General features: G+C 42.4%; 1 protein-coding gene across 1 annotated transcript; it reads right to left on the bottom strand.

Moving 5' to 3' along the window:
- Positions 1-1,113: 1,113 nt before the first annotated feature.
- LOC120024313 (cyclin-C-like) lies at positions 1,114-10,417 on the bottom strand. Its single transcript, XM_038968531.1, has 11 exons — positions 10,271-10,417; positions 9,730-9,836; positions 4,903-4,987; positions 4,360-4,429; positions 4,152-4,203; positions 3,945-4,000; positions 2,766-2,857; positions 2,619-2,686; positions 2,435-2,514; positions 2,227-2,345; positions 1,114-2,116 (listed from the first exon to the last, which is right to left on the bottom strand). Exons 1-11 carry the CDS (start codon positions 10,300-10,302, stop codon positions 2,062-2,064), a joined length of 816 nt encoding a protein of 271 aa, XP_038824459.1. The 5' UTR covers positions 10,303-10,417; the 3' UTR covers positions 1,114-2,061.
- Positions 10,418-11,732: the final 1,315 nt, after the last annotated feature.

Genomic DNA, 11,732 nt, shown 5'->3' with positions numbered 1-11,732 from the left:
CTACAATTCTATCAGGGAGGTTGCCTTTAAAATCCTCCAACAGCATCAACTCCCGAATATCAGCAAATGTGTTAGCTTTGCTGGCTGAACACCATCGATTAAACAGAGACTCTTTGTCCCTAGCAAACTCAACAAAAGTACGGTGAGAGGGTTTCTTGTGGTTCCTGAAGCGCTGTCTATAAGCTTCAGGCACCAACTCATAAGCCCGCAACACGGTAGTTTTAACTGTTTCGTAGTGTAAACTGTCTTCCAGGGAGAGAGCAGCTACTACTTCCTGGGCTTTCCCAGACAATTTACATTGTAAAAGGAGCGGCCAAACCTCGAGTGGCCAATGCAGCGCAGCGGCCACACGCTCAAACGCAGAGAAATAGGAATCAACTTCCGACTCTCGGAATGGTGGGACTAAAGCTATATTTTTACTCACATCAAAGTGGGCTTGATGATGAGCAGCTTTTGGAGTCGTACCGGAGCCAGCGTCTAGCTCCAGTTGTCGGATCCTCACCTCCTTGTCGGCTTCTATTTTCCTACTTTCAAGATCAAAATGCATTTGTCTCTCCTTATCTTGTTGCTCCATTTTTAACCGGGCCAGCCTCACCTTCAGCCTAGCGGTCCCGTCTGAACGACCTGAAGCAGAAGATAAAGGATCGAATCGAGGCAATGTAAAGGGGGTACGAGCAACCCCTTCCTCCGCCCTGTCCTCCGACTTGGCATCGGAAAGTCTACCCGTCTCCTCTCCTTGCAATGAGAGAATTCTTTCTCTCACTAAACCCTCCCTGACTAGTACCAAAAGCTCCGCCTTTAGGACTTTCTCAGGGATAACAAATCCATAATGTTCAGCTATAACTAAAAGGTCTACTTTTCGAAACCTCAACAAACAGTCAATAGAGGGTGCTTCAATGAACTTGGAGATGGCTGAGGCAGCCATCTTGTACACAGCAATTTACTGAACACACAAACTAATCAAGTCATCCAAACTTACAACCTACCATCACACCTCAATCACTAACCACAGAGAGCTCAGTGCAGCAGGGTCCGGTGGGTTTAATGGAATCCCGGATGAGCCCCCATTATGTTACGCACGTGGGGGCTCATCCGGGATAACCAACAATTCCCCACCAAAAATGTGGTCCTAACAATTCTCCAAATAAAAAAAGCAGAATAAAAAATAAAACGTTTTTGTTGCAGGCTAATTATATCATGATAGTAAACACATTTGAGCAGTTTTACTTGAAGCAGACAGCAAATACATTTCATGATTTCTACCCAAGCAAATTTGCCCAATCAAGCAAAACACAAAAGATGAAATGAAAGACATGAGTAAAGCTATTTACAAAGGCTGGAGATATAACAGGTAATGAAGACACTTGAATCTAGCGGGTATACCCCCATAAATTCCATTCTCCCCCATGACTTCACCTGCTAAGCTCTGTAACCAATCAATGTAGACCTTAGATAGCAGGACATCCAATCGGGTCACACAATCGAACAGCCTTACATCCTTTCAGAACGCATCTCAAACAGTACAAAGTCCAATCATCTTAGCGATACCAGTAAAAATGACTACTATTCTCCCTGAGGAATGAAGACACTGCCAAATGGGCCACTCACACATCACAATCACTAATGATCAAGTTCTCTGGTCCCACGGAGCTCCATATTATATGATTGTTCCCCGAGAGTGTTCAAGGAAGTCAGGATCATCACAACTCATAGTAGTCCCCCCCTCCCTTACTACATCCTCCTGTTTCTCACAGTTAGGTCCATAAGGTTTTGGTCGCGTTCCCCTGCTCAGACGTTGAATGCATCAACCAATGGTTGCGAGCGAACTGTGCCGGTCGGGCACTATATTGCTATAACATGTGGTTAGCTGATACGTAAAATACCTATCCAGGTGTTGTAAGATCTGCCATGCGTTAGCAACACCTGGGCACAGGAACGCGCCCTTTAACTGTTGAGGGATGGAAACACAGGACTGCTGCCGCCGATTGGCTAATGCCAGCATTCCTGTGGCCATCTCTCTGATGAGTTATCATACATGAGCCGAGGCGGACATCCCATTGTCTATGACTGGATGTAAGAGTTATTCTGGTTCCCACTGGAGCTCTGGTCATTCTCACTGGTACACAAACAAAACAGAAAACAGTTAGTTGAGACAGGAAGTGAATGGGTCATGTAACACAGTTCATAAGTGGAACACTAAGGTGAGATTAGGATAGATCTCTGTACCTGTTGGGAGGCGGCTTGGGTTTAGGCATCTTGTTGAGCACTACAGCCATTTCCTTCCTGTCGTCAAAATTCTTCCACTGGTCGTACAGCTTCAGGATGACTCGGATGATCTCCAGGATCTGAGCAGAGCACATACGTTACCGCACAGACAATCAGCTTTCCCCTCCGATTGATGTATTAATATGCCATTTGTTTTGTGTGGCCGTACCTTCTCCATGTCGACAGAGAGCTCAGCAAACCACTGCCTGGCGTCTTTCTGCTGCACCACACAGGCAACATGCAGACATGCTGTGGATGCAGGGGGAAGAATGTGTGTGTAACACCTCACCTATATTTTATTGAGCTGAATATCTACTAGTAGGAAATGTGAGAGGCCTGACGGGGTGTCTTACCTAGTGCGATCATGAAGGGAGGGTAGAGTAAACAGAGGTCTGTCCTATACGTGTCATTCACTACTCTCCTATAGAGAAATAAGACAGTGTTTCAATATTCTCATATCAAATCAATACATGTTCCCGCAAAAAAAAAAAAACACATACCAGGCCAATGGCAGTAGCATGTCCTCCTGCCCCATGTCCTGCACATACTGCAGCAGGGGTCTGTAGGGGTGGTATACTATCAAACAACAGTCCTGGAACACGCATGAAATCAATTAATGAATCCATCCATCCAACAAATGGATGACATCTAGCATTGAATGTACTGTGACAGAGACAAAACCTTCTATACTTGCCATGAGCTCTAGTAGGTAGAACTCACATTCTAATATCTGTAATGAGGAAAGCAAATGAAGTACAAACTCAGTTTAGTAAATATATCAGTGTCATAGTCTCAACTTGTATCCCTTTTCTCTCTATTATCTGGGAAGTATCTGGGAATATTTCCAGTATCTGGGAATAACAACATTCTGCTAACTGAACCCCTACAGTGTGAATAATCACCTCCTTCATTGCGCCACACCACCAGAGAATCAATAATTGTCTACAAGGTGTTAGGACAGCCCCAACGTGGTCCTGGCAACTCCGTGGAATCAGTAGATAAATAACCGGCGCTGCAATCGTATTCCACTTAGCGCCACAGCGATAGATACGCCCCGGTGAGGGGAGGCAACCGACCACGGTCAAAATCACCTCCCATGGCGATGGGAGTTTTGCCATAGGCTTGCGAACACTAGTTGTGGAATGTGGCATCTCCGTAGACGCCAACATACTGATACCTAACTACAACACACAACGTAAAGGACTGGTGTATAAATTGGGTGGTTCGAGCTCTCAATGCTGTTTGGCTGAAAGACGTGGTATATCAGACCGTATAACACGGGTATAACTAAACATCACTTTTTACTGTTCTAATTACATTGGTAACCAGTTTATAATAGCAGTAAGGCACCTCCAGGGTTTGTGTTATATGGCCAATAATCCACGGCTAAGGGCTGTATACAGGCACTCCGTGTTGTGTCGTGCTTAAGAACAGCCTTTTTGGCCATATACCACACCACCTCGGACCATAGTGCTTAAGTATAAAGATTCCACAATATAGTGAGTGTGTTGCCTCAGGGATCGGTCCCACCACAATGCAACATGATCGTAACATCTAGCTACAACAATGAATTATATTCAATCATTTAACTTTATAATAAATACTACATTGTTTAGCCTAAGAACTGTTCATACAGCACATCCTAAATGATTTCAACAGCAAGATTAGGTCAGACTTACATGGTTCATTCTGTAAGGGAACTCCTTTGGGAAGGCATAGGAAAATCTTGTTTTTACTGTACAAAACAAAAACACTTGTTAGATTTGACATCAAATGAATGCAACCCATCAGAATGAATGTAGCCTTTGTACCACAGCAAGAGTGTATTTGTCATGTTCAATATAAGATCATATCTAAATGGAAACGCTTCGTGTCTCCTTACTTACACACAGACGTAGCTGCCGAGATCAGACGAGTGTTTGAAACAACACCAAATTCCTGGAAGAGACAGTAACAGAAGGGCTTTGAGGATGCTGTCATGGAGTAGGGTGGGGTGCACTATCAAAGACTATGTTACAGAGCAGTTAACCCTATCCCTACTCCCACACAGACTATGAAAACTGGAAAGGCAGTGGGATGTCAGGCCATATATACCTCCACTTTGGAGGCCAGGAACACACATGTAGGAGCCATGAGCACTGGGTCTATACTCTTCAGGGAGTACCTGCAGAGGAAGAAATAAGAGAGAGAGAGGGGGAGAAATAGAAAGAGATTTGGAACAAGCTCAGGGCTCTACGCTGACCGTTTAAAAATAAATAAAAAAATTACAGGGAGCTGAAAGTTGAAAAATGTAGGAGCACACAAAGAAATGTAGGAGCACAATTAAAAATATTTGAAGTTACAAGTCGTTTTCTTTGTAGTAAATGGGGAAAGCATGACGGTGAAAAACTGCGCTCAGTGTATTCTCCATGGAATTCAAGGGCTGCGGTACAGTGAAATAATAATTCCAACAATTATCATCTGGGTGATTTTTTTCTAGGCGCCCTGGTGCTCCTAAATTAAAATTCCAGGTCGCACAGCAAAATATTTAGGCGCATGTGGTGGCACTGTAGATATTATACAATGCTCCCCTAGTGCCATTTATAATTCGCTGATGAATAGAACACAGTGTTGTTGTCATGAAAATGGCATAAGCACCTGGCATAGAAACGTTTGAAGTAGACGGTTGCTGTAGCAATGACCTGCTGGCGGAGCTTCAGGTGTTCCCCCAGTGCCTGGATCACTGGAACAGAACAATTAGTCGAACACAAAGCACATCTAACCTCAATTGCGTCAAACAGCAACCTTACAAGACACACGACACTGTGCACTCGGAAAGTATTCAGACCCCTCGACTTTTTCCACATTGTTACATTACAGCCTTATTATAAAATAGATTAAATGAAACATTTCCATCATCAATCTACACACAATAGCCCATAATGACAAAGCAAAAACAGGTTTAGATTTTTTTTAGCAAATGTATTAAAAATAAAAAAACAGAAATACCTTATTTACATAAGTATTCAGACCCTTTGCTATGAGACTCGAAATTGAGCTCAGGTGCATCTTGTTTCCATTGATCATCCTTGAGACATTTCTACAACTTGATTGGAGTCCATCTGTGGTAAATTCAATTGATTGGACATGATTTGGAAAGGCACACACCTGTCTATATAAGGTCCCACAGTTGACAGTGCATGTTAGAGCAAAAACCAAGCCATGAGATTGAAGGAATTGTCCGTAGAACTCCAAGACAGGATTGTGTCAAGGCACAGATTTGGGGAATGGTACCAAAAAAGGTCTGCTGCATTGAAGGTCCCCAAGAACAGTGGCCTCAATCATTCTTAAATGGAATAAGTTTGGAACCACCGAGACTTCCTAGAGCTGGCCAAACTGAGCAATTGGGGGAGAAGGGCCTTGGTCAGGGAGGTGACCAAGATCTTGATGGTCACTCTGACAGTGCTCCAGAGTTCCTCCATGGAGATGGGCGAACCTTTCAGAAGGACAACCATCTCTGCAGCACTCCACCACTCAGGCATTTATGGTAGAGTCGCAAGACTGAAGCCACTCCTCAGTAAAAGGCATATGACAGCCCGCTTGGAGTTTGCCAAAAGGCACCTCAGACCAGGAGAAACAAGATTCTCTGGTCTGATGAAGCCAAGATTTAACCAATTGTCCTGAATGCAAAGCGTCACATCTGGAGGAAACCTGGCACCATCCCTACGGTGAAACATGGTGGTGGCAGCATCATGCTGTGGGGATGTTTTTCAGCGGCAGGGACTGGGAGACTAGTCAGGATCGAGGTAAAGATGAACGGAGCAAAGTACAGAAAGATCCTTGATGAAAATCTGCTCCAGAGGGCTCAGGACCTCAGACTGCGGTGAAGGTTCACCTTCCAACAGGACAATGACCCTAAGCACACAGCCAAGACAATGCAGGAGTGGCCTCAGGACAATTCACTGAATGTCCTTGAGTGGCCCAGCCAGAGCCCGGACTTGAACCTGATCAAACATCTCTGGAGAGACCTGAAAATAGCTGTGCAACGACACTCCCCATCCAACTGGACAAAGCTTGAGAGGATCTGCAGAGAAGAATGGGAGAAAACTCCCAAGCTTGTAGCATCATACCCAAGAAGACTTGAGGCTGTAATCGCTGCCAATGTGATATCAGGTTTTTTTTTATTATAAAAACTTGCAAACATTTCAGAAAACCTGTTTTTGCTTAGTCATTATGTGGTATTGTATGTAGAACAATTTAATACATTTTAGAATAAGGCTGTAACGTAACAAAATGTGTAAAAAGTCAAGGGGTCTGAATACTTTGAATGCACTGTATATACAAAAGTATGTGGACATCCCTTCAAATTAGTGAATTCTGCTATTTCAGCTACACACGTTTCTGACAGGTGTATAAAATCTAGCACACAGCCATGCAATCTCCATAGACAAACATTGGCAGTAGAATGGCCTTACTGAAGTGCTCAGTGACTTTCAACGCGGCACCGTCATAAGATGACACCTTTCCAACAAGTTAGTTTGTCAAATTTCTGCCCTGCTAGACCTGCCCACAACTTTAAGTGCTGTTATTGTGAAGTGGAAACCTTCAGGAGCAACAAAGTGGTAGGCCACAAAACCTCACAGAATGCGAGGAAGTGCGTTTTTTTACACCTTTATTTAACTAGGCAAGTCAGTTAAGAACACATTCTTATTTTCAATGACGGCCTAGGAACGGTGGGTTAACTGCCTTTTTCAGGTGCAGAACGACAGATTTTTACCTTGTCAGCTCGGGGATTCAATCTTGCAACCTTACGGTTAACTAGTCCAACGCTCTAACCACCTGATTACATTGCACTCCACGAAGAGCCTGCCTGTTACGCGAATGCAGTAAGAAGCCAAGGTAATTTGCTAGCTAGCATTAAACTTATCTTATAAAAAACAATCAATAAATCAATCATAATCACTAGTTAACTACACATGGTTGATGATATTACTAGTTTATCTAGCGTGTCCTGTGTTGCATATAATCAATGCGGTGGCATTCGCAAAAAAGGACTGTCGTTGCTCCAACGTGTACCTAACCATAAACATCAATGCCTTTCTTAAAATCAATAGACAAGTATATATTTTTAAACCTGCATATTTAGTTAATATTGCCTACTAACATGAATTTCTTTTAACTCTGAAAAATGGTGTCACTTCTCTTGCAACAGAGTCAGGGTATATGCAGCAGTTTGGGCCGCCTAGCTCATTGCAAACTGTGTGAAGACTATTTCTTCCTAACAAAGACAGCCAACTTTGCCAAACGGGGGATGATTTAACAAAAGCGCATTTGCGAAAAAAGCAATCGTTGCACGACTGTACCTAACCATAAACATCAATGTCTTTCTTAAAATCAATACACAGAAGTATATTTTTAAACCTGCATATTTAGCTAAAATAAATCCAGGTTAGCAGGCAATATTAACCAGGTGAAATTGGGTCACTTCTCTTGCGTTCATTGCACGCAGAGTCAGTGTATATGCAACAGTTTGGGCCGCCTAATTTGCCAGAATTTTACGTAATTATGACATAACATTGAAGGTTGTGCAATGTAACAGGAATATTTAGACTTATGGATGCCACCCGTTAGATAAAATACGGAACGGTTCCGTATTTCACTAAGAATAAACGTCTTGTTTTCGAGATGATAGTTTCTGGATTCTACCATATTAATGACCTAAGGCTCGTATTTCTGTGTGTTATTATGTTATAACTAAGTATGATTTGATAGAGCAGTCTGACAGCGGTGGTAGGCACCAGCAGGCTCGTAAGCATTCATTCAAACAGCACTTTCGTGCGTTTTGCCAGCAGCTCTTCGTTGTGCTTCAAGCATTGCACTGTTTATGACTTCAAGCCTATCAACTCCCGAGATTAGGCTGGTGTAACCGATGTGAAATGGCTAGCTAGTTAGCGGGGTGCGCGCTAATAGCGTTTCAAACGTCACTCGCTCTGAGACTTGGAGTGGTTGTTCCCCTTGCTCTGCATGGGTAACGCTGCTTCGAGGGTGGCTGTTGTCGATGTGTTCCTGGTTCGAGCGAGGAGAGGGACGGAAGCTATACTATTACACTGGCAATACTAAAGTGCCTATAAGCCTAAAACTTAACCTAAAACTTCTTACCTGGGAATATTGAAGACTCATGTTAAAAGGAACCACCAGCTTTCATATGTTCTCATGTTCTGAGCAAGGAACTTAAACGTTAGCTTTCTTACATGGCACATATTGCACTTTTACTTTCTTCTCCAACACTTTGTTTTTGCATTATTTAAACCAAATTGAACATGTTTCATTCTTTATTTGAGGCTAAATTGATTTTATTGATGTATTATATTAAGTTAAAGTAAGTGTTCATTCAGTATTGTTGCAAATGTCATTATTACAAATAAATAAATAGGCCGATTAATCGGTATCGGCTTTTTTTGGTCCGCCAATAATTGGTATCGGCGTTGAAAAATCATAATCGGTCGACCTCTAGTTCCAACATCTAGTGGAAAGCCTTCCCAGAAGAGTGGAAGCTGTTATAGTAGCAAAGGGGGGACCAACACCATATTAATGCCCATAATTTTGGAATGAGATGTTCAACAAGCTTTTGGTCATGTGTAACGGATGTGAAATGGCTAGCTAGTTAGCGGGTACGCGCTAGTAGCATTTCAATCAGTTACGTCACTTGCTCTGAAACCTATTAGTAGTGTTGCCCCTTGCTCTGCAAGGGCCGCGGCCTTTGTGGAGCGATGGGTAACGATGCTTCGAGGGCGACTGTTGTTGATGTGTGCAGAAGGTCCCTGGTTCGCGCCCGTGTCGGGGCGAGGGGACGGTTTAAAGTTATACTGTTACATTGATGCTGTTGACCCGGATCACTGGTTGCTGCGGAAAAGGAGGAGGTTGAAAGGGGGGTGAGTGTAACGGATGTGAAATGGCTAGCTAGTTAGCGGGTACGCGCTAGTAGCGTTTCAATCAGTTACGTCACTTGCTCTGAAACCTATTAGTAGTGTTGCCCCTTGCTCTGCAAGGGCCGCGGCTTTTGTGGAGCGATGGGTAACGATGCTTCGTGGGTGTCAGTTGTTGATGTGTGCAGAAGGTCCCTGGTTCGCGCCCGTGTCGGGGCGAGGGGACGTACTAAAGTTATACTGTTACACATGTAGTGTATGAGGAGGTAGCCTGGCGGTTAAGAGCGTTGGGCCCATAATCGAAAGGTCGCTGCTTCTAATCCTTGAGCAGACTAGATTAAAAATCTGTCCATGTGCCCTTGAGTAAGGCACTTAACCCTAATTGCTCCTGCTAAATGATTCAAATGTAAATATAGGTAATTGTTGCCGGTTATTGCTAGGAGTAGTGTCAAATGAGATTTGAGGGTAATTAATGTTGCGACATTGTACCATTTCCCTAACAGTAAAACCATTCTCCCACCACACAGATTTATCATAGCATATGAGTCTGAAGAAATACCATTGGCAAAGAAGATCTGCAGTTTCCAGTAGTCTTCCTCAGACATGAACTTGATGTCCTTCTGACGCTCCTTCATCAGGTCCTGCTTGTCCAGGACCCACTGCAGACTAGTGAAAGAGAGGAGACAATCAACCACAACAAGCCCTCTCATACACACAGTATCATAACAACAAAACTGCTGATAGGAAATCTGAGAGCGGTGCGTCAGAAATAAACAATAACACAAAAATGTCTTGACGACCTGCGCACAAAGTTAACGTCAGTGTGGCTAAGCTGTCAAGCCAGCTCGCTAGGGGCACAAAAATACTTAGCTGGCTCTACAAATAAATCTCAGCATTCATATCTAGCTAATTACCACTAAGAAAAATTACCACTAAATGTTCGTCCGGTACACTAATACTGACATAATATAAGACTAGAGTCGGCGGAAAAGCTGAATTTAGGTTGCAAGCTAGCTTGCTAACTCTAGCTAGGCCCCAAATCAATGGAGTTTCTTTCCCACACATAGTCCTAATACATCACGTTCGGACAGAATACTTACTAATGCGAGCTCTGCCAGAAGTTCCCAGCCATGGCTTTTGAGTTGAGGTAGAAAATGTTATTTTAAATGTTCTTTATTTTTGAAAGATGAGACGGGACATAGAAAAAAAAGTGGTCAGCTAATCAATTTGCAGTGCAACACTCAATGCTGTTCTGACGGCGACTGGGGCGTGATGTGCTTGGGTTCCACTTAGCTGGGTCTGGGTTGCTAAATGGGTGGGAAACGCACATCTCTTGTTGTCTAATTTTGCGTGTAAATATACAGTTGTTACAGTGTCGATGTTGCCTAACCATCGGGGTTGGGGTCGATTATGAATTGAGTTGCAAATTGCTCTTTGATTCCAATTCAATTCTTACATTTGAATTAAATTTGAATTCACACTCCACAGAAAGAAGAATTTTAATTGAATTTGAATTAAAGGAAGAAGAATTTAATTAAATGAAATTCAATATACAGGTCATTCAAAGTGCTTATTTATTGTACATATCACCATAGTAATGTTTAATCTGAAATCATGTATGGCTACCAATACCATGCAGCATGAGATTGAAAGATTTCATTTAAAAAACGAATTCTCCTAAAACAATTAAAAATAATTACAGTGGTCTGGAAATATTGTAAGATCATGTTGTGGGTTGTCTATAATAATTCATATTCCCCTTCATTTAAATAACAGAAGAAGAAAGAAAATCCCAGAATGCATTAGATCAAACACTGCAGTATGGAAGGGAACAATCCAGCATCTCATGACAAAAATACTATTAAAATCAAATCAAATTTTATTGGTCACAAACACGTGATTAGCAGATGTTATTGCGGGTGTAGCGAAATGCTGGTGCTTCTAGCTCTGACAGTGCAGTAATATCTAACAAGTAACATCTAAAAAATTACACAACATATACAGTTGAAGTCAGAAGTTTACATACACTTAGGTTGGAGTCATTAAAACTCGTTTTTCAACCACTCCACAATTTTTTATTAACAAACTATAGTTTTGTTAAGTCGGTTAGGACATCTACTTTGTGCATGACACAAGTAATTTTTCCAACAGTTGTTTACAGACAGATTATTTCACTTATAATTCACTGTATCACAATTCTTTAGTGTCAGAAGTTTACATACACTAAGTTGACTGTGCCTTTTAAACAGCTTGGAAAATTCCAGAAAATGACATCATGGCTTTAGAAGCTTCAGATAGGCTAATTGACATCATATGAGTCAATTGGAGGTGTACCTGTGGATGTATTTCAAGGCCTACCTTCAAACTCAGTGCCTCTTTGCTTGACATCATTGGAAAATCAAAAGAACTCAGCCAATACCTCAGAAAACAAATTGCAGACCTCCACAAGTCTGGTTCCTCATTGGGAGCAATTTCCAAACGCCTGAAGGTACCACGTTCATCTGTACAAACAATAGTATGCAAGTATAAATACCATGGGACCACACAGCCGTCATACAGCTC

This window comes from Salvelinus namaycush, chromosome 29 (assembly GCF_016432855.1).
Source record: "Salvelinus namaycush isolate Seneca chromosome 29, SaNama_1.0, whole genome shotgun sequence".
In the NCBI taxonomy this organism is placed as follows: domain Eukaryota; kingdom Metazoa; phylum Chordata; class Actinopteri; order Salmoniformes; family Salmonidae; genus Salvelinus; species Salvelinus namaycush.
This window is presented reverse-complemented; position numbering and strand designations above follow the sequence as displayed.

Coding starts and splice junctions, on each gene's coding strand:
- LOC120024313 (XM_038968531.1), bottom strand. CDS start 10,302: ATGGCTGGGAACTTCTGGCAGAGCTCGCATTA. Junction 4,001..4,151: donor CTCGGCAGCTACGTCTGTGT/GTAAGTAAGGAG, acceptor TGTTTTGTACAG/TAAAAACAAGATTTTCCTAT. Junction 2,346..2,434: donor TCTCTGTCGACATGGAGAAG/GTACGGCCACAC, acceptor TGCTCTGCTCAG/ATCCTGGAGATCATCCGAGT.